The sequence below is a fragment of the Strix aluco genome, chromosome 5, assembly GCF_031877795.1.
Source record: "Strix aluco isolate bStrAlu1 chromosome 5, bStrAlu1.hap1, whole genome shotgun sequence".
Classification (NCBI taxonomy): Eukaryota; Metazoa; Chordata; class Aves; order Strigiformes; family Strigidae; genus Strix; species Strix aluco.
In genome coordinates, this window is record NC_133935.1 from 30,726,995 (window position 1) to 30,751,161 (window position 24,167).

The 24,167-nt window shown below is 54.4% G+C and overlaps 3 protein-coding genes across 5 annotated transcripts in view; 1 reads left to right on the forward strand and 2 right to left on the reverse strand.

The window, feature by feature from the left end:
* The window catches only part of MICALL1 (MICAL like 1), a 114,906-nt gene that overhangs the window by 86,548 nt on the left and 4,191 nt on the right, over window positions 1-24,167 (forward strand). The window lies entirely within an intron of this gene.
* SLC16A8 (solute carrier family 16 member 8) lies at window positions 484-10,000 on the reverse strand. Its single transcript, XM_074826623.1, has 5 exons — window positions 9,532-10,000; window positions 5,665-5,901; window positions 5,020-5,163; window positions 3,601-4,464; window positions 484-1,267 (listed from the first exon to the last, which is right to left on the reverse strand). The coding sequence occupies exons 2-5, from the start codon at window positions 5,891-5,893 to the stop codon at window positions 873-875; spliced, it is 1,632 nt and encodes a 543-aa protein (XP_074682724.1). The 5' UTR covers window positions 5,894-5,901; window positions 9,532-10,000; the 3' UTR covers window positions 484-872.
* On the reverse strand, window positions 11,226-24,129 carry BAIAP2L2 (BAR/IMD domain containing adaptor protein 2 like 2). Of its 3 annotated transcripts, none has more exons than XM_074826635.1 (15): window positions 23,836-24,129; window positions 22,780-23,301; window positions 21,761-21,836; window positions 21,390-21,476; window positions 20,228-20,289; window positions 19,561-19,632; window positions 18,838-18,954; window positions 18,305-18,451; window positions 17,679-17,831; window positions 17,276-17,414; window positions 16,261-16,486; window positions 15,232-15,303; window positions 14,710-14,890; window positions 12,840-12,880; window positions 11,226-12,021 (listed from the first exon to the last, which is right to left on the reverse strand). In XM_074826635.1, the coding sequence occupies exons 2-15, from the start codon at window positions 22,816-22,818 to the stop codon at window positions 11,946-11,948; spliced, it is 1,488 nt and encodes a 495-aa protein (XP_074682736.1). In that variant the 5' UTR covers window positions 22,819-23,301; window positions 23,836-24,129; the 3' UTR covers window positions 11,226-11,945. The 3 variants fall into 3 exon arrangements, with proteins under 3 accessions (XP_074682736.1, XP_074682737.1, XP_074682738.1); XM_074826636.1 differs by lacking the exon at window positions 23,836-24,129 and adding an exon at window positions 23,453-23,818 and having other exon boundaries at window positions 22,780-22,912; XM_074826637.1 differs by lacking the exons at window positions 21,761-21,836; window positions 22,780-23,301; window positions 23,836-24,129 and having other exon boundaries at window positions 20,228-21,300; window positions 21,390-21,443.

Below are 24,167 nucleotides of genomic sequence, written 5' to 3' on the forward strand. Positions count from 1 at the left end.
TGGTTATTTACCTGCCCTGAAACCTCCACCCCCACAGCGGCCAAGTTGTTCCCTTCACACGTCAACAGGACTCACTTCAGCCCAGATAAAGCCGGCTCGCTGCTATTCCTGTCAGTGAGGCTCCGTCTCATGGCTGCTCACCTAATGGCATTAGTCTTTCTTAGATGTCATCTTCTTGCACCTCAGCAGCAGCCTCTAACTCAGCACTTACCTACTTGGAAAAGCAGCATCATGTGTCACTGCCCCAGCTTTACCGCTCACAAAAGATGCTCCAGAGGTGGTTGGAGCCGATGTCCCACCAGTTGGGCAGTGCCCAAGGGAGGTATTGCAGGAAATGCAGTGTCTACCCCCATGCTGGCTGCAGCTGGAAGTGGCCCAGACGACAGCTATGAATTACACCACCTCCTAAACCTATTGCCAGCTCAGCTGGTGCTATCCTGACCATGGAAGTGGGGTGAAACACTGACACCAGACCAAAGCATATCAGATCTGAATACAAAGAGTCTCTAATTGTTTGTGTTCTGTATTGTGACAATGCAGAAGGAAAAGGAGAGTCCGTGGCAGCCTCTTAAAAGACTTTCTCCAGGGCTGGTTTGGAAGTGAGGAAAGAAGATATTATTTTTTTTCTTTTTGGTGTTTGGGCTGCTCTGAGCCTGTGTTGTATCAGCATGGGTGCAGGATGCAAGTAGACGTATCACCGGGTGGGTATGTGGACATATGTACATAAGGACCAGCTATTCTTATACCTCTCTCTTTTACTTCTTACATCTGCTTTTGTCTTAACTTTCTCCACCCTGTATCCCAGCTACCCTCCCACACTGAGGTGCACGCAAACAAGGCCAGTTTTATACATCCCTCTTCCTCTGCCCTGGCTAAAACCTGTCCCTCTCCACCATCTGGTCAGCGTTGCAGCCGTCTCGTGCCAACACCTCCCCGTCCCCCTCGGGACACCCAGCTCCCTCCCCGCTCTGCTCCTCTGCTACGTGGTTGGCCTCCTCGCTGGCCGCCACCATGGTGTTGTCAGTGCTGTGGGCCAGCTGATGGTTGTCGCTGCTGTGCTCCTCGGCTTCCTGCACGTCGGACTCTGCTTCCTCAGTGTCGCTCCCACCACCCGCAGAGGGGTTCTTCTCCAGGGGAGGCTCCTTCTTCTCCCCTCGGTTCAGGCAGCAGTAGGTGGCCGTGGCCAGGAAGAGAGCAGAGAGCACCACCTCTGAGCCTGCCAGGTAGAAGATCACCTCGTAGTTCTTGAGAGCATCAACCAAGCGGCCTGATGGTTGGAGAAGAAGTGAGACAGTTACCCTGAGCCTACACACTCCCGCATGGACAGCCCAGCACAGGGGGGCAGCACCTGCGTTTGGCTGAGGACCCATTTCTCAAGGGAAGAGCAAAAAGCCTGAATATCTAAAAATCACCCTGGGCAGGAGCCACACTGTACCACCAGTGAAAGTACTGTAAGAGTGTGAGGTTGGTGTTTTCCCTTATTTGGACAAAATTAAATAATTATGAAACACTGATGTTACGGTCTCGCGTCGTGGTGGGCCATCTTGTTGCCAAGGTGAGATGAGCCTCTGCGGACTTGTTCAGTCTCAGAAAAGAAACAAAATTTAAGAGGCTTTCTTAAGCTACCATGTCAGGAAAACACTTAGAGGGGGAGAAGAAACATCTCTTTGGCAGAGAAATTGCTTTGGTTGGCCCACACCTGATGATTTCTCTGCCAAAGAGATGTTCTCAATGTATCTTCTGAATGCACGGGAGCTGGCAATGGAGGGAGGGTTCCCAGTCCTCAGTGCTGGGGAGCCTGAGAGCTGCCCCATTATGGTCAGGATGTCACCCACTGTGCTAGGATGGGGTCATGACGGCCAGAGGCTTCATCCCGGTCCCGCGTGCTCCTGACTGTGCATGTGACCCCCAGTCCCTGCTGCACTATGGTGCATGGCCTGAAACCAGCCTCAGGGCACACTGACGTGCCTCCCAGAGCAGTCATGGGAGGCATGCGGCGAATTCCTCAGCGGGTGAATGTGCCCCTATTCACCCAAGCTGGATGGCGAACGAGGAGCCTGCGTGCACGCACGCGCACGTGTGTGTGTGTGCAGCTTATCCTGTGCCAAACCCCCTCAGCCCCACAGAGCGGGAAGCAGCTCAGGAGGATTACACCAAACAAAGCCACTTTGTTCAGCCCCCTTCTTCCAGCCAAGCCTGCTCCCCCGACGTGGAGCTGTGGGGTTTGCCAGCACACTCAGGTTTCCCGTACCAGGGGGGTTCTGCAGCAGCAGGTCCCCCTGGGGGGAAGGTGGGAACCACAACTTGGGTCACCTCAAAACCATTCTTCAGTGACCCTGCACTGTCTGCATCCCGTTGTGTACATGCACAGTACCAAGGCAGAGCTGAACTGAGGCAGGAGGGCTAAGGGATGTCACCTACCACCACCCACTGGTGTGCCTTCTCCTTGGAGAAAGGTGGTGTTAAATCCCCTTCTCTCCCCATGATCTCTTTGCAGCTGCCTCCGAGACACTTACTTCTTGACCCTCCGTGGCCTGGGACTGCCGACTGCCCCACAGCTTGTAAGCTGGGACATGAAGCATCAAGAGGGTCTTCTCTTGGACACCAATTTTTACCTGAGAGTTGGGGGGAGTCGCTGAGGGCAGATTTCGCTCATAACTGGTAGTCTGTACTGGGGAAAAGATCATTCACACAGAGATCTTTAGTGATGGGCTTTAGCCCACATGTTGCAGCTGAAGGAGAGCAGGAAGCAGTGGAGTGGTCCCTCCCCAAGGGTTTGCCCATGGTCTGTCCCTGACCCTTCCTCACAAAAGACACATGCAAGAAACTATGCTTCATCTGGAAATGATCCTTTGGCATGATTTGGCTTTCTCAGACCTGAGCAGACACGTAACAGGAACCTACACCAGCCTCTTGGGTGAAGGGTCTCTCTCCCCATTCAGCAGCCTACTTATGGGCTGTTTGTGGGGCATGAACCTTACCAGGGACTGTGGCCTAGACTAGACTGGTTGAGAAGCTGTGAGTGTCTTAATCCTCTTAAGAAAAAGTAACAGCAGATGACTCAGGTGGGTCTACAAACTGTTTTAAATTCATTGACACCAAAATGCGTGTGCTGGGACCAACACAAGCTGAGATCATTATTCAGCAGCAAACAAAAGACCATGGACACCAAGGAGAATTTGAAAGATCCTTGTCTTGTCCTACTGAAGACCCTCAAAGGTTTGCCTGCAGCACGTGGCTGACCCTACCAATAACATATTATGCAACGTTTGCAGTGAAGGCAGAGACAGGGGGAAGTGCCAGGACTGAGGCACACCGGAAGTTGTGCCACTCTGGATAGCTCCGTATGCCTGCCATCACTCAGGTCTCTGAGCAAAGCAGAGAGAGAAATACCACTTGCCATCTTCTGCCCCTGCGCAGATTTGGTGTTGTGGTGCATGGAGTGAGACTGGGAGCTCTCACTTCAGATCTCAGCTTCCAGAGGAATTTTGAAGTCGATAAATAGGGTCTTTCTTCAAGTACCATGCCCATGCCCAGTACCTGCAATACTGTGGAATGGCAGCCAAACGAATCACCTGTGTTTTGCAGCAAGAGACCTACCTGCAGAGGGTGGACCGATGAGCACAGCGAAAGCCTCGATAAGTAAGACCAGCCCGATGGCGCTGGAGAACTTCTGGGAACCAACAATGGCCATCAGCACCTCAAACTGCAGTGCCCCCACCATGCCGTAAGAGATGCCAAAAAAGACACAGAAGATGACCAGCCCCGTGTAATTGCTAGCCCTGGCACTGCAGATGTCTGTCAAGCCATTGAAGAGCATAGCAAAGCTGAACAGGTATGCCACATGAGGACGGACCCACTTCAATCCTGCCACCATGCCGCAGGCTGGGCGGGCAAAGATGTCTATGAAACCAATGATGGAGAGCAGGAAAGCAGCCTCTGTGTCTGGTACACCAGTGTCCTTGGCGTAGTTGACCAGCAATATGGGGGGCACGAAGAGACCTAGGACCAGGATGAACTTTGAAATAGTGTAAATAATAAACCCGCGGTTGGAAAAGATACTAAAATCCAGAAGCTTCTTTCCTTTCTTGGGCTTCTTCTTGGTTTTCTTGGCTTTCTTGGTTCCATCAGTGGTGCTGATTCTCTCCTCTGATTTCCCTCCTACAGGCAGCATCTCCTTGGCTTCGTATTTGTCCTGAGCTTTCTCCATCTTCCGCTTCATGCCCATATCCAGGGGTCTCATGACTGCCCCACAAGTGCAGCAGTTAAGCAGAAGGCCCCCCATGATAAGGAATCCTCCTCGCCAGCCAAACTTCTCCAGCAGCACTTGCCCCAGTGGAGAGAGGGAAGAAAGGAAGACAGGGCTCCCAGCAGCAGCCAGTCCATTGGCAAGAGGCCGACGCTTGTCAAAGTAGGTGCCCAGCATGATCAGTGAGGGCTGGAAGTTCAACGCCATACCCAGACCTACATGAGGGTGAGAGCCAGGAGGGAGACAGGAGGGGCAAGAACATGAGACATGTTTTGAAACAAGCTGAAAACTCCCCTCAGCCTATCCTAGTCCTGAAGTCCTGTGATAGGATTCATGTGTTTCCCACAAGCCTCTGCTCCTTTGTGTTGGTGGGTTGCCCCCGGAGAGGATGGGCTAAAACAGCCTGGCTACCTGAAGCGTATTTGAATCAGGTAACTGTGGCCATGTTTAGACAGGACATCTGCCTTAAGCAGGAACTTTGCCTCTCTCCCTTACCACTATATACTGACGCCACCCCAGTTGCCATGATCACTGAGCATCACTTATGTTTCTTCTGTCCCTCTCCCCTCAACCACAGGCCCTGCATGTTTAGATCCAGCAGATGCATCTCCCAGAGGTGCAACATTCAGGACTAGATGCCTCCTGTGAGCAGGGTGTGAATAGCAGAGGGAAGACCTGATGCTAAACATGGCAATGCCAAAGGGATACAACATGGTCTTGGCTTTTCCCCAGGTAAGTCTGTGCCTCCCCCCAACTCCTGGGGCTCTCACCCGTCAGCACGCCAGCTGTCAGATAAAGCTCAATGATATTGGTGGTAAAAGATGCCAGGATCATCCCAGAGGAAGCTAGCAGCCCACCGATAAGCATCACGGGCCGGCAGCCAAACTGGTTCACCATGATGCTGCATACTGGTCCTGGGAGGAAGCAGAGGAGACAGAGTAGGAGATCAGGAGACAGGACAAATGGGAAGGGGCAGCCAGCCCAAGCAGGGCACTCGGGGAAGATGAAACACCGATGATGGAGATCACTACTTGGCTGCTTAGACACACATCTGTTGGGCCCAGCCACGGGAGACAGGCTGTGGTGTGGAGACCTCTGATTTGCCCTGCCTTCAACCCCCTGTTCCCTATGAACGAGAGGGGCTTGGTGTGATAAGGGCAGCTCTTCAGCAACGGGAGCAAACCCCTTCTCAACTGTCTGAGAGGCAGGTGACCTCTGAGATCTCCTGCGGCAGAGGAAACAGGGACATGAAATGCATCACACTTCTAGAAGAGAAATGGTGGGACAATTGTATTCTGCATGTTGGTTCATGACTGTGACAGTGAGCATGAGGAGAGCCCATGGGGACATGGTCTGGGCCTGTAGCAGGGTGAGGAACGCACAAATTGGGGAGGGTAAGTGTGTCCAAGCCTCACCTGTCCCGTAGAGCATGGCCAGCATGATGGAGGAGATCCAGGCTGTGTCACTATAGCCGACATGGAAATCTTTCATGAGCTCCTTGAAGTAGACACTGACGGCTTTTGGGAAGGCATAGGAAAAGCCAGTGATCACAAAGCAGCCGAGGAGCACGATCCAGCCCCAACCACCATCCGGGGGCTTCACAGGAGCTGGGAGCTGCCCTTCCTCTGGGTCAGGTCTCCCCATCGCCTAGCCTGGGAGGTGAAAGGCAGGCCAGGAGGAGGTAGGGCAACAGAGAGAGAAAGAGAGAGAAATCTCCAGGCACCATGAGAAGAACAGAGCAGGCAAACATTTACTACAAGGTTTCTCTCCATGTCCACCATCTCCAAGCTCCATGAACCTCACTGGGGGACCACATCATCTCTCTGCACCTTCATCCCATGAGGCAAGGCAGGACTGCTTCTGGGTGCAAGGTCAAGTCACAGCTGGGCAGAGGTGGGAAGCTCTCCCTGAGCTTGGGGCAGCCCACAGCTCCATAACCCTGGGTCAGATGCAACCGAGCAGGGTCACAGCTTCCAGCTGAGACTAGAGAGCTGCGTCTGATGTGGTGGGGCATCAGGATCTGCAGCACCCCACTTGCTCCATATCCAGCCTTGCCTGCAGGCTGGTGCAAGGTGAAAGCCAGCAATGTGAACCCCTCTGGGCTCCCAAGATTTTCCTTTGAGCCTCTCCCATCCCAGTCTGCTCTAGCTGGGAGCCCTGCAGGACCTTCCTTGCTACAGAAGTCCCCAGCAGTGAGGCATAGGAGATCCATTAAGCCCACTGTGCTTTCTTCTGGGAGGCCCCAGTGCACAGCCCTCTCCCTTGCCCTCCCTTCCCTGCCACGAGGGGCCAGATCTGGGAAATGGGTGAAGGGGGAGAGCGTGGCAAACCAGTGGTTATTTGCATGCCAGAGAGATTAGGGCTCTGTATCTACATGGAGGGGCCGGAACAAAGCCTAAGGGGGGAGAAGGAGGGAATTAGAAGGATGTCCCGTGAGTTGCTCTTGAGGCCCTTAAGCTGCCCAGGAATTTTGCTCCAGTTGGCTGCTGTGGGTATGTTTTTCTCATTTCTCCCGTAGGCATCAGGTCTCTGCCATACCCCTTCCCAGCACCACTGGCCTCAGTTTCTTGGTCAGCCAGAGTTATTTTCACACCTGTATGCAAAACCATCCCTGGACTTTGATTACAGATGTTCCTAAGTAGCATCAAACAGGCATTAGAAAGCAGGGGGCTTTCTCCATGCCTGAACGGGGCTTTGTTGGGTCCGGTTTGCTCTACCACCATCCTGCTGGCAGTACACTCCCAACGTGGGTCCTCTGTCCTCCCCAGCTCCCTTGGCTGAAGGACTACGAGATGGCATCAATATCCCCCAACATCCCTTGGCACCGGCAGTCGTGGGAAATGCCAGCAGTCACATACTGACTGGAGACTGCCAAGGGGACAAGGACACTCCTATGAATGGGACACACAGGGCTAGCACCTGGCAGTTTTGGATCTGGTGCATTTCTCAAGGAAGTCCCTCTTCTTTGTGTCCTCCAAGCAATGGGGATGACTTGACCTGATTCCCATAGCTGCTGTTCCTCTGCACGTTAAACAAGTGCAAATCCTTTAGGCAAAAGCATGGATGACATAAGTTGGGGCAGAGCCCAGCTAAAGGGCCCTTGCTTGGCAAGAGGTTGTCCTACTTACTCCATGACACCCCCTGAATCTTGCAGAAAAGGAGAGTGACTGGTCTTTCTCAGGCTTCAGGAAGTTCAGCATGCAGAGCCAAGGCTAGAAATGAGGCTGGGAATTGCTCCGAGAGGGGTCTGAAACTGTAGTTTAGGGTAGGCTGGAGAAGGGACTTGCAAGACAAGACAACTAGGTCAGTTCTAGACCCCTCAGCAAGGGACATGGCACCTGCACCCACAGTGCATCAACATACAGAAGCACAAAATGGTCTTAGCCGGTTGGTTTTAGTAAGGTGCCCAAGCCAAGGTTGACCTTCAGAGGGAAGGGTGGGTTAAGAGTCATCAGCCACCCTCAGCAGTATCCCCTCCTTTCAGAACCCTTGCTTCTGAAAACGGGGAGTAGTTCAATGCAGTACCCAGGCATCTGCAACCACCACGGGTCCCTGCAGCAGAGCTCCCCAAACTTTCAGGACCCCATCAGCTATTAAAAAAGGGAGCAGGATCTGGCTCTGAGCATGGATTGGGGCAGCTCTTCTGGATGGCCATTTCCTAACAGCTCTCAGGCGGAACCGCAAGGGCTGGTGCAGGCTACTCCAGTCTCTCCCCACCATCCCAGGTCTCAGGGACTGTGGCAAGGGGCAGAGGCATGAACTGAGTACAGGGTGCTATAAAGACATTTTCAAGGCAAAGAATCATTGCAAGGAAGAAAAGATCAATTATACACTCTCGAGACACCCATACCTCTCCGTTCACACCCTTTCTACTGTTATCTGGATCGCTGGCACACAGCCAGACTGAACAGTCCTGCTCAGCTTCTGCCATTACCTGCCGGCTGCTCCGCTCCCAGCTCCACCTGACTGACAAGCTAGGCACAGCTGCACTAAAGGTGACCTGCTGCAAAAGCACAACGATTTCTTGATCAGTGCGGGTGCTCTACCACTGCACCACCTGCTGCACATAGCTACATCAAATAAGAGTGACTGCCACCAAACACACTCTGAGCCTTTTTATCCAAGCCCCTCTCCCAGCCTCGCTCTTCTCAATCTCATCCTGCACCACAAATGAAATGAATCAATCAAATCATTGCAATTCATCTTTCCCCTCCCCCAGCTTCCTAGCAAGAAAATATTTGTCCATCTGTGGTATGGTCTTCAGAGATTTCTGTAGCATCACCTGTCAGTGATGAGTCAACAGTGTCTGATTTTGAAGAGCATATTAGACAAATATCCATCAGTACTGTTTGAGTTTGGAGCTGGGTGGGTACCTCTACAAAAGCCACTCACTCGGTGCTACAGAACTGTACAGCAAGGCATGAAAGGACTTTTACCTGCCTACAGCTAGATGCTGGATGAAAAAGATGAGGTGTACCAAAGGAGCTCACCTGTGGAGATGCCTCCAAGGCCAGTGTGCTATAGCACAGCTCTGCTGGAGATTTATCCCAGCTCTGAGCCGGGCAGTTCAGAGCTGCCTTGTTCGTAACACCACAGCACATATGCTAGCTCTTCTGCTCACAGCTGCACACGGTGGTCACACCGTGTACCCTGCACCTGCCTTTGCACACTGTACAGCTTGCTATTATTTCCTCCTCAGTGAAGGAGCTTTATTCACAGGTAAAAATACCACGTGTAAGTTCACATGCACCTAAAAGCTCATCAGCATGGGCATCTGCTCTTCCCCGTGCACCAGAGGCGGGTGGGCCAGAGCAGGCACTGCCGCAGAGCTAGTTGCAGGTGGGTGCCAGGAGAAGACCTGTGCCGACACCAGAAGTCACATGTCCAGGTTGGGAGGGTGAAGGCCACAGCAGGTTCAGCCATGGTTGCTAGTCCCTGGACGGAAGGCCACAGCAGGTTCAGCCATGGTTGCTAGTCCCTGGACGCACACAGAGCAGCCAGTGCTGGACGATGCCCAGCAAAGCCCCACTGTGCCAGGCAAGCTGCATCCAGGAGGGTCCATGTAAATACTAAGATGGCTCCTAGTGCTTCCACACAGTACGTATTGGGCGGGGGGTCTGTTTATTAAATGCAAGGGCCATGATTCATGCCACCAGCCTCCCTAGCCCACAGGTGACACCCTGGGAAAGTATTTGTTAGAGAACTAAACGAGTGCAGGCCTGAGACGAGCTGTGCCCTTGGCAGCCAGTACCAAGATGCAAGCATCCCTCCGTGCCACTGACCTGCGCAACGAAGCGATGACCTTCCAAGCACGGGCTGAGCCTCCAAGGGCCAAGCAGACCTGTCAGCAGCACTCCCTTCTCCCTCTGGCTGGCACTTCCCGGTTCTGGACGAGGGTGCCCGGTTAGATGGTCCTGCTGGCAATTTGCTCCATGGTGAGCATGCTGTCAGCCAGGCACAGGGTGATGCCTGCAGGAACCCAGCACTCGTTGAGCAGTCTCTTGTGCCCCACTCCTTCCTTTGGGGTAACTATGTCCTCACTAGAGAGCTAATCCTCCTCTCAGCCTGCTTTCCTCCAGCTCCAATGCTGCCCAGCAAAGCCACCTGCGGCCAGTCCGGGGGGATGCCCCACACAGGGGACCCCCTTACCTCCTGCAGGTGCAAGTAGTGCCCCACAGTTCTCCCAGAGTGGATGTGGGTCAGCAGCCGCTTATGGTTTCAGGTCGGCAGAGACCAGCAGGTGCTGAGCGGGCAGAAAGCACTTCTCCACTTTTAAGAGGCTTTTCCAGCCAATGGGGAGGAGGTGGCTGCCTGCCGCGGCCCGAATCCCCTGGTAATCCCGCTGCCCAGGGGCTCCTCGCCTTTCCCTGAGCAGAGCGGGGCAGGCTGGCGGGGACAGATTTGGAGGGGCCAAGCCAGAAGAAAGTGGGGTGAGGGTGAGGTGTGCTGGTGATGGACCCAGCCAGAAGGGAGGGTGCCAGGGAGGGGGCAGCGGAGGATGAGGGCACGGGCCCATGATTCAGTAAGGGGCAAAATGGGGGAAGGGGCTGCTTTCAAAGCCCCCCCTCCCCACTTCCTCAGCCACCGTCCAGAAGGATGGAGAAGCACTGGCGTGGTTTTGCAGGGCATGTGCCCTGCAGAGAAGGAAAACAAGGTGGACCAGCTGAGGAATTGCCACCATCCATGGCTCAAAGTTCCAGATCCAGCCCACCCCTGGCAGCTCACTAATGCCCCTTGCCCCAGAACAAACTCCCTCAGTGGCTGACACCCATAAGGGGGTCTGGTAGGTAGCGGGGATAAGCCAGTCTCTAGCCACTGGTGGGGGAACCCATTTTACTTCCAGGGAGGGGGCCAGAGCTCACCCCAGGTGGGGTTTTGGGGGGGGAAGACCTGGACTGTAAACCCCCAGAGCCCCTCAGCCTCTTGGTGGGGGTGGGGCCTGCAGGGGCTTTGCAGCTCTCACAGCCAGGGTTTAATTTCTAATAATAAGGCTAATCAGCTAAAGCCCTGGCCATTGCTCACGCTCCCTCCCTCACCCACAGTGCTTCTCCTGTGAGGGCTCCCCGAGCACATGCGGCTGTGTGGCGTTTCTCCCCCACCCCGAGCAGTCCCGGGGTGCCCCTGGGGCGCACAGCCCAGCGGCGGGTGAGGAGAAGATGGCTGCCAAGCCTTGTCCGGCCGGGCCAGGCCTGCCGGTCCGTGGCACCTGGGAAGTGGGGACTTGCTGCCCTCCAGCGGCAGAACAGCCGGCGGGGCCCAGGGGGCGGCCAGCAGTGGGTCGTGCAGCCCTCCTGGTGCCCTCCATGTCCACCCTGGCCCCACCGGGCTGGCGTCTGCCCCACTAGAGCCACGACACTGTGGCATTCGGCACCCCAACCGTGGGCAGCCATCATGGCCCCAGTACTGGCAGGGACCCCACGTCCTCCTCCCCCTGTGTCCTCTGACAGAGGTGATGTGCCAGCTGCTGGGACAGCTATGGAAGTGGCATTCTCCATTTTATTTAAAAAAAACCCAAATCTTTTCCACAGGATAATAGGTGAAGGAGCAGGGTAGTGGTGCTGGGCACTGTCACCTGTGCCCGCCTTGCCCTGGGGCTGCCCAGCAAGGGAAGGGGCCACACAGGGGGTGAGAAGGGGCAGATGCTGCTATAAATGGACACGGTTTCCAAAGGGGCTGAGAGCAGAGAGCTGCATGCTGCAGACCGCGTCAGCCGGACCACGTCGCTGGAAGACCTTCTCCCTTTGGCGTTCATTTTTCTGGTAGCAAAGGGACTATTCGGCGAGTGTCCTTTGCCCACAGCAGGGCTGGCAAAGCTTTGCCTTCGTCATCCTGCTAGCACTGCCCCATGCTGCAGATGATCTTACCCTTCCGTCCCTCCACCTCCCAGACCAGCATCATCCTCTCTCCCAGGCCACCAGCACCAGTAACACCAGACTTCTCCCACTCAGGTACAGTAACATCACACAGGGAGGGGGGACAAGGAGCAATCCAAAAAGAGCAACAGGGATCTGCTGCTGGCTAAAGCACACCAGACAGCCAGGTGAGAAGGTCCCGATGTCCCAGAGGTAAGGGAGGGGAAAAGAGAAGTGACTCCTTGAGTGGTAGCACTAGGTTGCTGCCCAGCTGGGGGTCACAGACCGTCACTTGTATGCCTCCCCCTTTCCTGCTGAAATTGTCCACCATCCACAGCCCCGCTTCATCGAATGATGGGTGCCGAGCGGTCGTTGGTGACTGTGGGGCGCAACTTGACTGTGGCAAAGGGGTTGGTACCTCTGCAAGGGGAAAGGAAACAGGCAACCATCAGGAAATCTGCAATGACTGTGCAGGGGTCCCGCTGACAAAACAAAGGCTATTTAGTCCTGCTGGACAACTGCCTCCAGGCTGAGGAGGAGTGTGGTAAAGCTGGCTGCTGAGTATGTTTCCTCCCTCCTTAACACACTCTGCTGCAGGTTCCCATGTGGCTGCCCTTGGGCTCTCCTCAGGGCTTCTCACCCTCCCTCTTCCATAGGATGAAGAAGGGATATTAGCATAAGGCTGTCCCTTTCGGTCGAACTCTACACTAGTGGTCCCTGACCCTCCCAGCAAGGAGTCAGGGAGCAGAAAGAGGCCACAGCACCATGCCAGGAACATGGAGACACCAACTCAGCTGCAGGGGGAAGGAAAGCAGGGATTTACGGCGAGTCTCATCTCCACAGACCTGACTCATCAAAGCTAAAAGCCACGTCCCCTACGCCTCAGCCCTTTCCAAGCAGGCAGACTGCACATATCATGTAGCTCCATACTCATGCTGCGAGCTGCTATTGTGGCTCTTTCAGAATGGATGGGAAGGAGCACGAAAGTCTGGCCATATGCTCAGGGTGTTCAGGTCCTTCCTCGTATTACCAGAGGTAGGAGAGAGCCTTCCCAGTCAGCAGAGGCCAGAATGGCCTGCCTCTGCCTCCTGTCCTGGAAGGTGGGCTTTGCACTGCTTTCCTCCAGACACTTCCCTGTTGCTCCCACATTTGATAATCCAGAAGATTAAATAATAATAGCATTGTAATAATGCCCCCCTGTCTGATGATTCCAGAGCAGAGCTCCACGACTCACTCACCTTGGGAAGAGTTCAGGGGGCTGGTCAAATACTCCTGATTTCTGCAGTGAAAAGAAAGGCAGTCATGAGTGATTGGGTGGGGAATGGGAAGATGAAAGTGAGGCAGGAGACAGTGCACACATGGAGGAAGATTTCACAAAACAATGAAGTGAGTTAGGAGCCCAAGTCCTATTAACAGGGCTCTGACTCCTTATTCATTCAAGCTTTGCGAAAGCCCACAAACTCACTGCTACAGATAACACCCTGATTTCTGTGGTGGTGGGTTTTCCCTACACCACAGGTTCCCTATTCCCCTAGGACACCTCCCTTTTCCCTGGGGAAGAAAGGAGATGCCTCAGATCCCCAAAGTGTCATGTCTGAAGAGCACAGCAAACAGTGATAGTCTGAGCTACATTTCACCCTGCCAGCACAGCCAGAGATGCCCCCCTCATCTTGCCCACACACCCTGGCAGAGTTTATCATCAGTGCCTTCACATGCTTCCTGCATCCACTTGGAACTCAAGAGCTCCAGCTACTCACCCTACACCACATACTACTTAAATGTGGACCAACCTGATGGAGAAAGATGGACCTAGGCCCTGCAGCCCTTATTCTTGGCCAGTAGATAGTGACAACTGCCTGCTAAAGTACGCCAGTTTCTGTAGCTAGTGGCAGACGAGAAAGCCACATGTGGCTATCTGTGTTCCACTTGGGAAGTCAAACATACACCCATTTGGTCCTGGCTCAACTTGAGGATGTCTTGGGCAATAGTTTAGAGCAAGGCTGAGACTTTCCAAACTTCTCATGAGGCTCAATCACTCTGCCACGGTACTCCAAATGCTCCGCACACTTCATTGCTCAATCCCAGGTCTATCCCTGCACACTAGCTCTGGGACTGAATGGAAACCAGTGACCCAGAGAGGGGAGGGATAGGCTGCAGAGCCTGTTCCCCTCTGTGTTGTGCAGCCTAAGGCTCCCTGAAACCACAGAGCAGGACATGAAGGGAAAAAAAGAGTAATTAAATGTTGCATTCTTCAGTCCTTTGAGCCATCCAGTTGCTTTCATCCTTGCACTGGCCTGGAACCAGCAATCAGAGATGAGGTTTCCCAGCCTCCTATGAGACTGAGCAAGTAACACTCCACAGGCAGCACCGTTCTTCCCTCTCCCAGGACCTCGACTCTAACTGTCGTCAACTTTAACTTAGTCCTCACCAGTCAATCCCCCACAGCTGGAAGCAGTGATAAGTGGAGGGTTTCCTTCTCACTATGGACACAACTTGTTCTAAGGCTCTCCAAAATGGCTGTGCCCTCAGCCTTTGCTCCTACCTTTTTCCCTACCCCAGCTGTGACTTTAACCCAATCCTTGCTTGAATTTAGAAGAGGAGCCCTATGAAACTCCTTGCCATTCTCTAAAGGGAGAAGAAGGATGGCATCTCTGTTAGCTGGTTACCCACTCCCAGCCCAGCCTGATCACTCCATGGTCCTACTATTAGCAGAAAGAGGTGCTGCCCTGGAGCCACCAGAAAGCAGGCTGGGAGGTCATGGAGAAAAGGACTGAACTGAAGGGTCCCTGGTGAGCAAAAAGAGAGAGAAATGAGAAGGCAGAGGCAGAAAAGCAGTCCCTTGGGGGAGCACAGCCAGGCACTGAGGATCTGCACACACAAGGCTGACTGGCAGGGGCCACCAGGACATGGTGGCATGCAAACAGACTGGGTGAGAAAGGCCAGTGCTAGCAAGACCTCTTAGCTCAGGAAGGGAGGAGGTCACACACCAACATCTGGAAAGTGTTTTTCTTTCTCAACAGGACAATGCAGAAAAGGTGTGCCTTAGAGGATGGAAGTCAGATGTGGCCCACTCCACACACACCCACCAGTCACTCCTGCTGCACTCACCTTGGAGACAGAACTGACTGGGGTGGCCACCCCACTCTGGTGACTGCTGGCACCCACTGAGAGGGGAGGTGAGTTCGGCAAACTGGGCTGGGCAGCAGCAGGCCAGTAATTGCTAGAGGAAGGAGTGCTGGGACGGTCCAGGATGTCATCCATACTGTGACTGCTTCGCAGTGGGAAGGACCTGAGAAAAAGGAGAAGACAGTGGCGTGAGAGTCAAAGACAAGGAGTAGGGAGCAGCACAGGTGGTAGCCACAACATGTATCTATGAAATGTCTCTGGAGAAAATACACACAGCTTGGACTGGCCCAGTCACAAGCACCTTTGAGAAGATACTGCACGTGTTAGGGGAGCCATCTAGGGTAAGCCTGTGAGATCTCAGGGCACGGTGAGGCTCTCAGCAGATGCTCCAGCATGGGAGCACTGCAGGTCTCTATGGGGCACACCCCAAACAGGTGTTCCACTGGTGTTAGAGACCTACCAGCAGCCACTCCAGCTCCTGCCTGGCCAATTGCTCTCTGTTACCTGGTGGCTGGCTCCTCCATCTCCCTCGCATCCTCCAGAGGCTTGACATAAGCTTCGGGGAACCAGCCGCATCTAGTGCACAGAAGCAGAGATGAATGAGCTCCAGGCAACCATACTTTGTGGCTCTTCAGATACAGTTGCCCAAGACTCCTGATTTACACCCATCCCACGCATCAGCCAAGCCACTGCTTGCCTTATGTGACAGGGTTTCTGCACATCTGTCACCCCTAGGTGGGGCATGGGGTTACTGTGAGAAAGTCCCTGAGCTTGGAGCAGGACTTGCTTATCTCAGAGGCCGTGTAAAATCCATGCTTCCATGAGCAACACTGGTGCAATCCAGGAAGAAACGCTCTGACTGAGCATGGTCGCCAAGGCCAGCACACAAGGAAGCTGTGGAAATCCCCTCTCCTTGAGGCAAAGCAGCTCCACCCCAGAAACCCCCAAAAAAGAAAGGCACTGCTTTTGCTCATCCCACATCTGAGTGTGAGCTTCCCTGCAGAGCACTGTGCAGGGATGCCATGTAGAACAGGGCAGGCTTTGCACACAGGTGTTGGCCGGCAGTACCACAGGGAGTAATTCAGTAAGCGCTGGGTGCAGCAGTTTCCATGCCCTGTCTGTACTGGAGGGTGCAGTGGCAGCTGCGGTGTGAGTTGAGAAATGCCAGGCCTCTCAGGTAACTCCAGCAGTTCATGGCCCTGAGCTGGGTCCCATGGCAGGGGTCATTCAGTCATGCAAGCTGGGTGGGGGGTCACCTGTCTCTTCTACCCAAAGCCCCTGGAGCTTCCTAGGGCAGCTCATCCACACTCACCCTGCCCCATCGCATCTCTGTGGCTTGGAGAGCCCCCATGCTAGGCACAGCCCACGACTGAGGACATGGCGATGTCCCACCCAGATGGTGGGTGAAACACAGTGCCCAGACCATGTGGGGAGGGGAGGTGGGAGATAATTTCAGGCTTAAGCCTCCCAGTTCCAGACCTGACAAGCCTACATCAGCCTGCCATGCTGATTTACAGCGCCGAAGTCACGTACGTGGATGAGCCCTCCAGCTTGCCATAGAGCCAGCCGTTCTGTGCGTCTGGCATCAGCACCATGATGACATCCCCGGGGTCAAACCGTAGCAGGGTCCGGTTGGTGCCCGTCGCATGGGGCACGATAGCCTGCACTCTCGCCGTGCCACTCCTCTTCCTGCCTTCACTGCCACTGCTGGCCTCGCCAAAGGAACCCGAACGGGAGGTACGGCCAGTAGGAGCCAAACCTGCAGGGAGGCATCACGGGGGTCTGGCTGGAGCCTGGCACCCTCCTGAAAGACCCGCGCTGTCTCAAAGGGACCTGCGCTTTCCCGGCCAAGTAATTATCTTAGAGGAGTAGATGGCCTTTCTCTGCAGGCAGAGAGCAGGGCATAGCATGGGAAAGGGTAAAACATTCATCTCGCAGGAGAAAATCAACTTAAGCTGAAATCACTTGCTTTGCACTATGCCCTAGATGTCCAGGGCACAGGCACTGCCTGCTAAATGACTGCTTGATCTCCCTCTTCCCAACCCTGCTAGAGCAACTGAGAAATTGGGTCGTTTTCTTCTCCCTCTGCCCCCTTTTTTGTTTTTAAACACTTTAAGCTGAAATTTTTCAGGAAGGAAAAGCAGGTGAGACATGAGGTAACTGGCTAGGTTTTCTAGTGCAGGGTAATATTTAATCTGGTAGTGCAAGAGAATATGCATTACCAAAATGGGAACTCTGGTAAGAACTAGCCCTCATGGTTCAAGGAGCCTTGAAAATTGCACACCTCTGGGTTCCCCCCTACACAGCCAGCCAGAAAACCTAGCCTTGTCCTGGATGGATCCTGCTCTGAAGGTTGTGCTCACCCCCTGCTTCATTCAGCCTTGCCCTCCCCAGCTCCCATATGCACTGTCCTCTCACCATGCCCAGGAACATGGCTGAGGACCAGTAGTCTAATAGAGTGGTGGTCCCTCCCCAAACCCAACCCTGTTCCCGGAGAGGCCCAACTGCTATGTCTCCCCACAACATTGCTCCCAGACATGGGTCATACTGGCTGATGGTGTCCTCCGCAGCAGCCGTCTGGGGGTCTCTGGCTGTGGAGACAGTCTCATTTCTGGAGGCTCCGGAGAGAAGATGCTGGATCTACTCGCAGTCATGGGAGAAGCAAAGTCTCCAAGGGGTCTCTGGGGCTGTTGGAAGGAAAGGAGGCTGAATCCACAGGGGCTGCATCAAGCAGGAGATGCCCAGTCCCTCTCAGAAAGCCAAACCCATCATGTTCCCCCCATCACAACCCATACACACACTTCCCTTCATCTTGGCCAGGAAAGGCCACAGAAGCTGGACAAGGCAGCAAGTACCAACAGTTGGCCAAGGACCAGCCTTGTCCTGCAGTCTGAAAGGGGCAGCTGCAGCCTCGCCACTGCCAAGGGGGAGGGTGTCTGTGGGCTCCTCACCATCTCGAGGTGGCTGGGGGTAAGCCGGCCCGATGGATACCCCTGGCCATGGGAGGCCATGAGAAGCCCCTGCGAGTGGCTGTTTGAGGGGTTGCGGCTGGCCTCCAGCTGCTCCTTCCACTGTGGTGCCTTGGTCTGGATCATGCCCCGAGCCTGGGGAGAGAGAGAAGAAGAGGTGACAGACAGGGCAGAAGACCTACAGAGGGAGCCAAGGGCTGCCATGTGCATTAGTTTTGCGACCAGGTCTTCCCACGATTAGGTTTGTGGGAATGGTCAAACAGAGCCTCGCAGGAGTGAATTTCTAGGACGGCACCCTCCAGCATAGGCCCTGTGGTCCCAACGACCCTGCTGTAAACACCTACGTCAGCCTTCCCTCTCCCATCACTCACACACCCAACTAACCCCATGTCAGCACCATCCTCAGCCCCAGCCATGCTCTCCCAGCCTAGTACAGTCAGCCTGGACCCCACAGCAAGAAATGAAATAGTTTCCTGCCCAGTCCACACACAGATGCTGCCTTCACCCAAGGGGTGGCTCAGGCCTGGCTCTCTCCTGCCTGCATGCCCCCCTCTCCAGCCATGCTGCCTGCTCCCCCAGCTCTGCTCCCCAGCACACCAGGGTCGTACCCTGCTGTAAAACTGGACAAGAGTGTTGTAAAGCATGTGGTGCTTTTCAGCCAGGAAGCGGTAGCGGCGTTTCTCCTCCAGCTCAGCCTCCCTCTGGCTCTCAGAAACGAATGCCTGCATCTCCGAGCGCAGTCGCATCACATTCTCCTGGGCCACAGGGGAAAGAGGGAGGAAGAGCTCAGCATAAATCCAGCAGAGTGGGCTCACACATGGCAGGGGAAGGGTTGAAACTGTCTACCAGCTTCCCGGTCCACTTGCAGTGCTGGAGCAACACACTGGAGCTAGAGCAGATTGCCAGGGATTAAGTCTTTGCCCACTGAGGCTTGCTAAATGAGGAACAGGCTTTGCAGGAGTGGGCACACAGGTCAGCAGCACCCTGTAGAAAAGGAGTTTCCTCCTTTCCAGATAAGCCTGCTGCCTTTTGAACGTTGGGGTCAACCCCTTGGCTTGTAATGCTGCTGAGAAATCAGCCCTGGCTCCAGAGAAATCATCCAGATCTTTTCCCAGCTCCCCTTCCTGCAATCACTGCTTACCTTCATCTCCCGGACATTTTTATCACGGGCTCTCTCCATTCTCCACAGCTCTGCCATGCATTTATCCAGGTTGGTGGCTCTGCGCTGGTACTCCAGCTCATACTGCTTCTGGCTCTCCTGCCAGGGAGAAACCAGGCTCAGTGAGGAACCAGAGACCCAGCCACACTGTGATGCAGCAAGGGTTCTGCTCTGATGGTGACTGAACATCTGAATCCCCCCTGAAATCAGGCTTCACCTGGACATCTTATAAAAAGTCTTTCTTTACCTTTCACATAATCTTGAAGGGTCCCAGAGTGCTGATGAACCTCAAGATCTCAGAAGAAATAACTGGCACCCAGCTCCCCCCGCACTGGGAGGAAGTCCCCAGGCTGCTGTCTCCCGCCCTGACACTACGCACCAGCATGGCCAGCTGGGCCACAACAGCACAGGACTCACACCCACCCAGAGGCTGTGGTTTGGGGAAGCTGGGAACCCTGCTTTTGGGATGCTGAGTCTCTCAGCCCCATTGAAGCATTTAGCAAGTCCCACTGCACAAAGACCAGTCACTTGTCGTCTTTAGCCAGGAGGGGGGGGGGTGTTGGCTCATAATGGGAGAAGAAGACAAGCCTCCCTAACTCCTGCTGAGGAAAATCAAGGAAACACCTCAAGTGCTCAAACAAAAGCCCTTGGGTGGAGGGGAAAGGGAAACAAGGGTGGTTGAGGAGAAGGGAGTTCATCACTCACACTGATGAACTGCACATCCATTTTGCTATTCTTCTCCATGTGCTGCAGCAGGTCCACGTGGAAGGTCTGAGCCTGAAAGAGACAAAGAAGCCATCACCCTCATCCCTTCACCACGTGGTGTGTTACATGCACTGTGGTGTGGGCCAGCTCGTAAAACCTTCAAAGCTAATGGCTCTCTCACCACATGGACCCCATGCAGAAGCCAGAAATGGGCACACATGAAGCAGCCCTGCAGCCTGGGGGTCGGCACTCAGCACCCACCTGACTATTAACCCTCAAGTTTCTGCACAGGCACAAACAGCAGTGTCTGGAAGGGCTAACATCCCCTCCACTCCTGTCCCACCACTGCCACCCAGGGAAAGAGAGGATGGCCTCGCAACATCTTCAGAGCTGGACATCACTCAGCCTACTGTGCACCCACCTCTGCGCTTGTGGAGAGGTGGTGACAGTCCACCTATGGCACCAAACATTGAACGCCAGCCAGGCTCTGGGCACGCCAGCTGTGTAACACGTGTCTGTCACACGCAGCAGGGATAGGGAGGCAGGCACCTGCCAGCAGGCATGTGAGAGGGCAGGAGATGGGGCAAATTGGGCAAATGCTGGCAAGCTGTAGTTAAGGAAGTCCCTTTTTTCCCCACCTGCACCAGCCCTCAGGAAAACCACTCACCACGACTTCTAAATCAGAGCTCAGGATTCTCTGCGTGTCAGACATCTGCATCAGAATTTCACCTTCAGGGAAAGAGACAGGAGAGGGTGGAAAAATCCTGCAGCCATTTCCTTGTGTGCCCAAGGAGACAGACAAGCAGTGTGCAACTCAGGCTGATGATATACAGGTGTGAAAGTCCAACTGATAGCACAACGCACTGCACTCTGCACCCTGAGAGAGGCTGGCAGCCTTCCTCCACAGGGCTCAGCTTCACCACCACTCCCCAGGCACTGACAACATGGGGTTGCTCCAGCCCACAAAGCTGCCAGACCAGCACTCTGCTACAGCCCCAGGTGTCGGCAGGCAGCCTCGGCTCTGCCATGGGCTCTGGGTGCTGGGTTTCACGCTGCCACAGTCCCTACAAGCCCCATTTCTAACCCCAATGGCACTCCAGCTGCAGTGCATGGTTCTAGCTGTTTACAGGAAAGCAGCTACAGCACCCCTTGCTGATGCTGTGCATGGCCCCGCTTCACTGGTGTTGGTATTATGAAAGTGGTAAAGGAAGAGGCTGATGACAGGGAGCAGAGGAGCAAGCTGGGTGGTGCAGATGATGATAGGAGTCTGCAAAAAGGACACTTCTGCTGGAAGCTTTTTCTAAAATGTTTAGCAGTAGAGCAGTTCCCTGAACATATTTGCAGCAGCCGTCATTAGGCTGCAGAATTATTTGTGCTGCTGAGCCCCTCAGCTCCAAGCTGCCATTTCAGCTGGCTGCAGGCTCAGCAGGAGAACACCCCATCAGCTGTTGTGAGTCCATGCTCTCCAGCTTTTCCCTCACACCTGTAAGGAGGAGCAAAATGGTTCCTCTGAGATGAAAACTTCAGCTCTCTGGGCAGGATGCCTCAGCAAGGACTGGTTTCCATGAGAGGTCCATCCCAAGAGCTGAGCTCAGCCATTGATCTGAGAGAGATACAAGGGAGAGTGCTGGAGCCTTGGGAAATATTCAAGGATATAAAATAAATTTGACTCTCACTGCCTGGACAGGGCCTGGTGCTGTGAGACACCATTTGGAATAGCTGTCTTCCTTCCCCCAGTACCTGGAAAGGGACCAGCTAAGATGAGAAGGCCAAAAAAATGTAATTGTGGCTCATCACAGGACAGAGGATGGCGAGTAGGAGAGCCTTACCCAGCATGTGTGAGGTGGAGCTCTGCAGTGCCTGCTCCCCAATCTTCTCGATTGCCTTAAAATACACCTCAGCTGCTTTGGATAATGCTGTGAGGAGAGGAGAGGGGAGGTAAGGATCTGGCCTGCCATCACCAGCCCTAGCAAGCAGCGCACAGGACAGCCACCCCCTGGTACCTTGCCTATAGGCAAGGGTACCCAGTCTCTCCCCATCTCTGCCTAATAATAGCAGTGGGTCCTGGAGCAGAAGAGTGCTTAAGAGCAGCTCAGGACACGTCAGGGGCAGGGACCAGCAACCTCATCCTGGGTGACGGCACAGCGGATGCCCAGGACAGATGCAGCAGCATGGTCTGGCTATGCGGGACCCCACTCACCATGGAAGGCACGCAGGTAGTTGTTCCCCAGGTACACCAGGTTCTCCAGCGCAGGGTTGAACTGCTCCAGGATACTCTGTGGCCAGGCAGAAGCACATTAATGCCAGCCTTCCCCACACCCCAGAGACCTCAGGAGGTCAATGTCCTCCTGCTGCGGTTCAGCTGGGTGCAGCAGGGACCCAAAGAGCTCCCCCAGCCACGAAGCTGGATGGCTGTGGTGATGTACAGCCGTGCACAAAGTCAGCTCCCTGCATCGGAGGTAACTGGGACCTTCGACTGCCTGGAGTCCTCTCCAGCCAGCCAGGAGAGGAGCAGTGCCAGAGCCAAGGTAGCCCGCTGCAGAGCCAAGTGGTCTCCTGAAGATGGCTTTCTCCCAAAGCCCCACACTCACTGCAGGCAGGGGAGAAACTGCAAGGGGATCTGAGCAACCTTTTCCCTCACCCCTGAGCTGGCCAGGGTGAGGGCCACTGCTTATTATCCAGTCATGAGCACAACTTTTTCCTGTCCTGCATATGGGGCACTGCCAGACTCGGCAGCTTAGTAAGAGAAGAGATGGACTGCTTCAGACCAGCCTCTCCACTCTTACCTGCTGTATTTATCAGAGGTGTTTATTGCCTACAGCAGAGCAGACCAGAGGCTGCAATAAGCAATTCCTCCTCCCAGCCCTCCACCACTTCGGTGCAGCACCGATGAGCGTAGGGAAGCATTTGTGAGAGCGGACTGCTCTTTCCAGCAAGGGGAAAAACAACAGCAACCAAGACATGTCACTCTTCATGCTCCATGTCCAAATGACCCTGGTTGTTCAATTCCTTCCTGGATCTGCCTTAAGACCCACACCACCCTCCCCTTCTGCCAGTCATCTGCTCTGAAACACAGCCCAGAGCCCACAGGAGCTGCTGCAGTTCAGCCTGGGGACGGATGCAGCCCTCGGCTGTCCACCCAAGAGAGCCTTTGGCAGAAAACAGCTCTTCTCCTCCCACCAGCACGTCCCCCCAAGGCAGATAGGAGCAACCACTCACCTTATAGATGGAGATGGTGGATCTGTAGGACAGGTCCATCTCGGGAGTCTTCTCCCTCCCTCAGAGAAGCGAGGAGCAAAGGACAGCACAAGGTGCTATACTGGCCTGGGGGGCTGTGCTTCTGAACAGCTGGCTGGATGGAAAGAGCCCGTCACTGGCAAGGCAGGACAGTAGGGAGACACAGACGTGGTACAAAGGGAATGGAGCGCTGCTGGAGTTTAATAATTCACCAGCCAAGGGGCTGGAACTTGATCTCTGGAAGTAACCGGACTCTGGGGAGAGAGGAATCCTGCAACAGCCAGCAAGGGCATGTGACTGCCTCCTTGCATTATTGATTACCGGCTCGGTACCCAGCTCTCCCTGCCCTGACACCCGCGGAGCCAGCCACCTGCCAGAGTAACGCTTCTCGCTGCCTCCGACAGTGCCACCACCTGGAGGTGCCTCGCTCGGCCTCGCTGTGCTAGCGAGCATCTTCAGGTCCTTCACGCACAGCTTGCGATCACAGGCAACAAATAGCAGGGGCTGGGGTGAAACACAAGGAAAGCTTAAAAAGGGTTTTACCTCTTCCCTGCCCGCTATTCCCCCACCCCAAACCTCAGCCCTCTCTGGCTCTTAGACTCCCTCCCACTCCCAATCTCAGTGAGACTCCCTGACAGCAGACACAAGCTTGTACCTGAGCCTTCCTGCTCTCCCTGCCTGTGTGCAAGGTGCCCGAACACAGCATTGCTCTGGGAAGTCCCTGCAGATGGTGCAGACTATTCATAAAGACGTGGGGAGAGTGCAAGCCGGGGGCAAAAAGCAGAAAGGAGCTCATGTTCTCTCTATCTCGAGGTGTGGAGTTTTGTTTTTCCACAGGAAGGTAAGCCCCTCCATTATGTAGGAAAAATAAAACCTTTACTCCACATTAAAAGCCCCTTAATTCCACAATCTCATTTGTGAAACTGAAGATCAGAAGGCAGATAATCAGTTTTCAGCCCTATTCAGCACCCACACTCCTGCCAACAGTGTCCCTTGGGAATCAGTGGGCACCAGGTCCAACAAACTTGCAGCAGTTACCTTGTCCAGGAACCATGTGGGGAAGTTAAAGCCCCATCTCCAGCCATTTGTATCCCAAGGGTCTTCAGTGGTTCCCTTTTTGGGCCAGACTAGCTCAAAGAGGATTCTCACATGGGAGCTGGTCCAAAGCCTCCCCCCTGGCTGCAGCTGCTAAGCCTGGCACAGAGTGTTGTGCTTCGTGGGACAGCCAGCTGCTCCCACCACACACACCTCCCAGGGCTGACTGCTGGGACTGGCCACTCATCTCTTCAGTCCATACAAAGGGTATAACCCTGTGTCTCAAGCAGCCCAATTCCTCAATTTCCACCTGTAAGAAATTCAGAGGCTGCAAT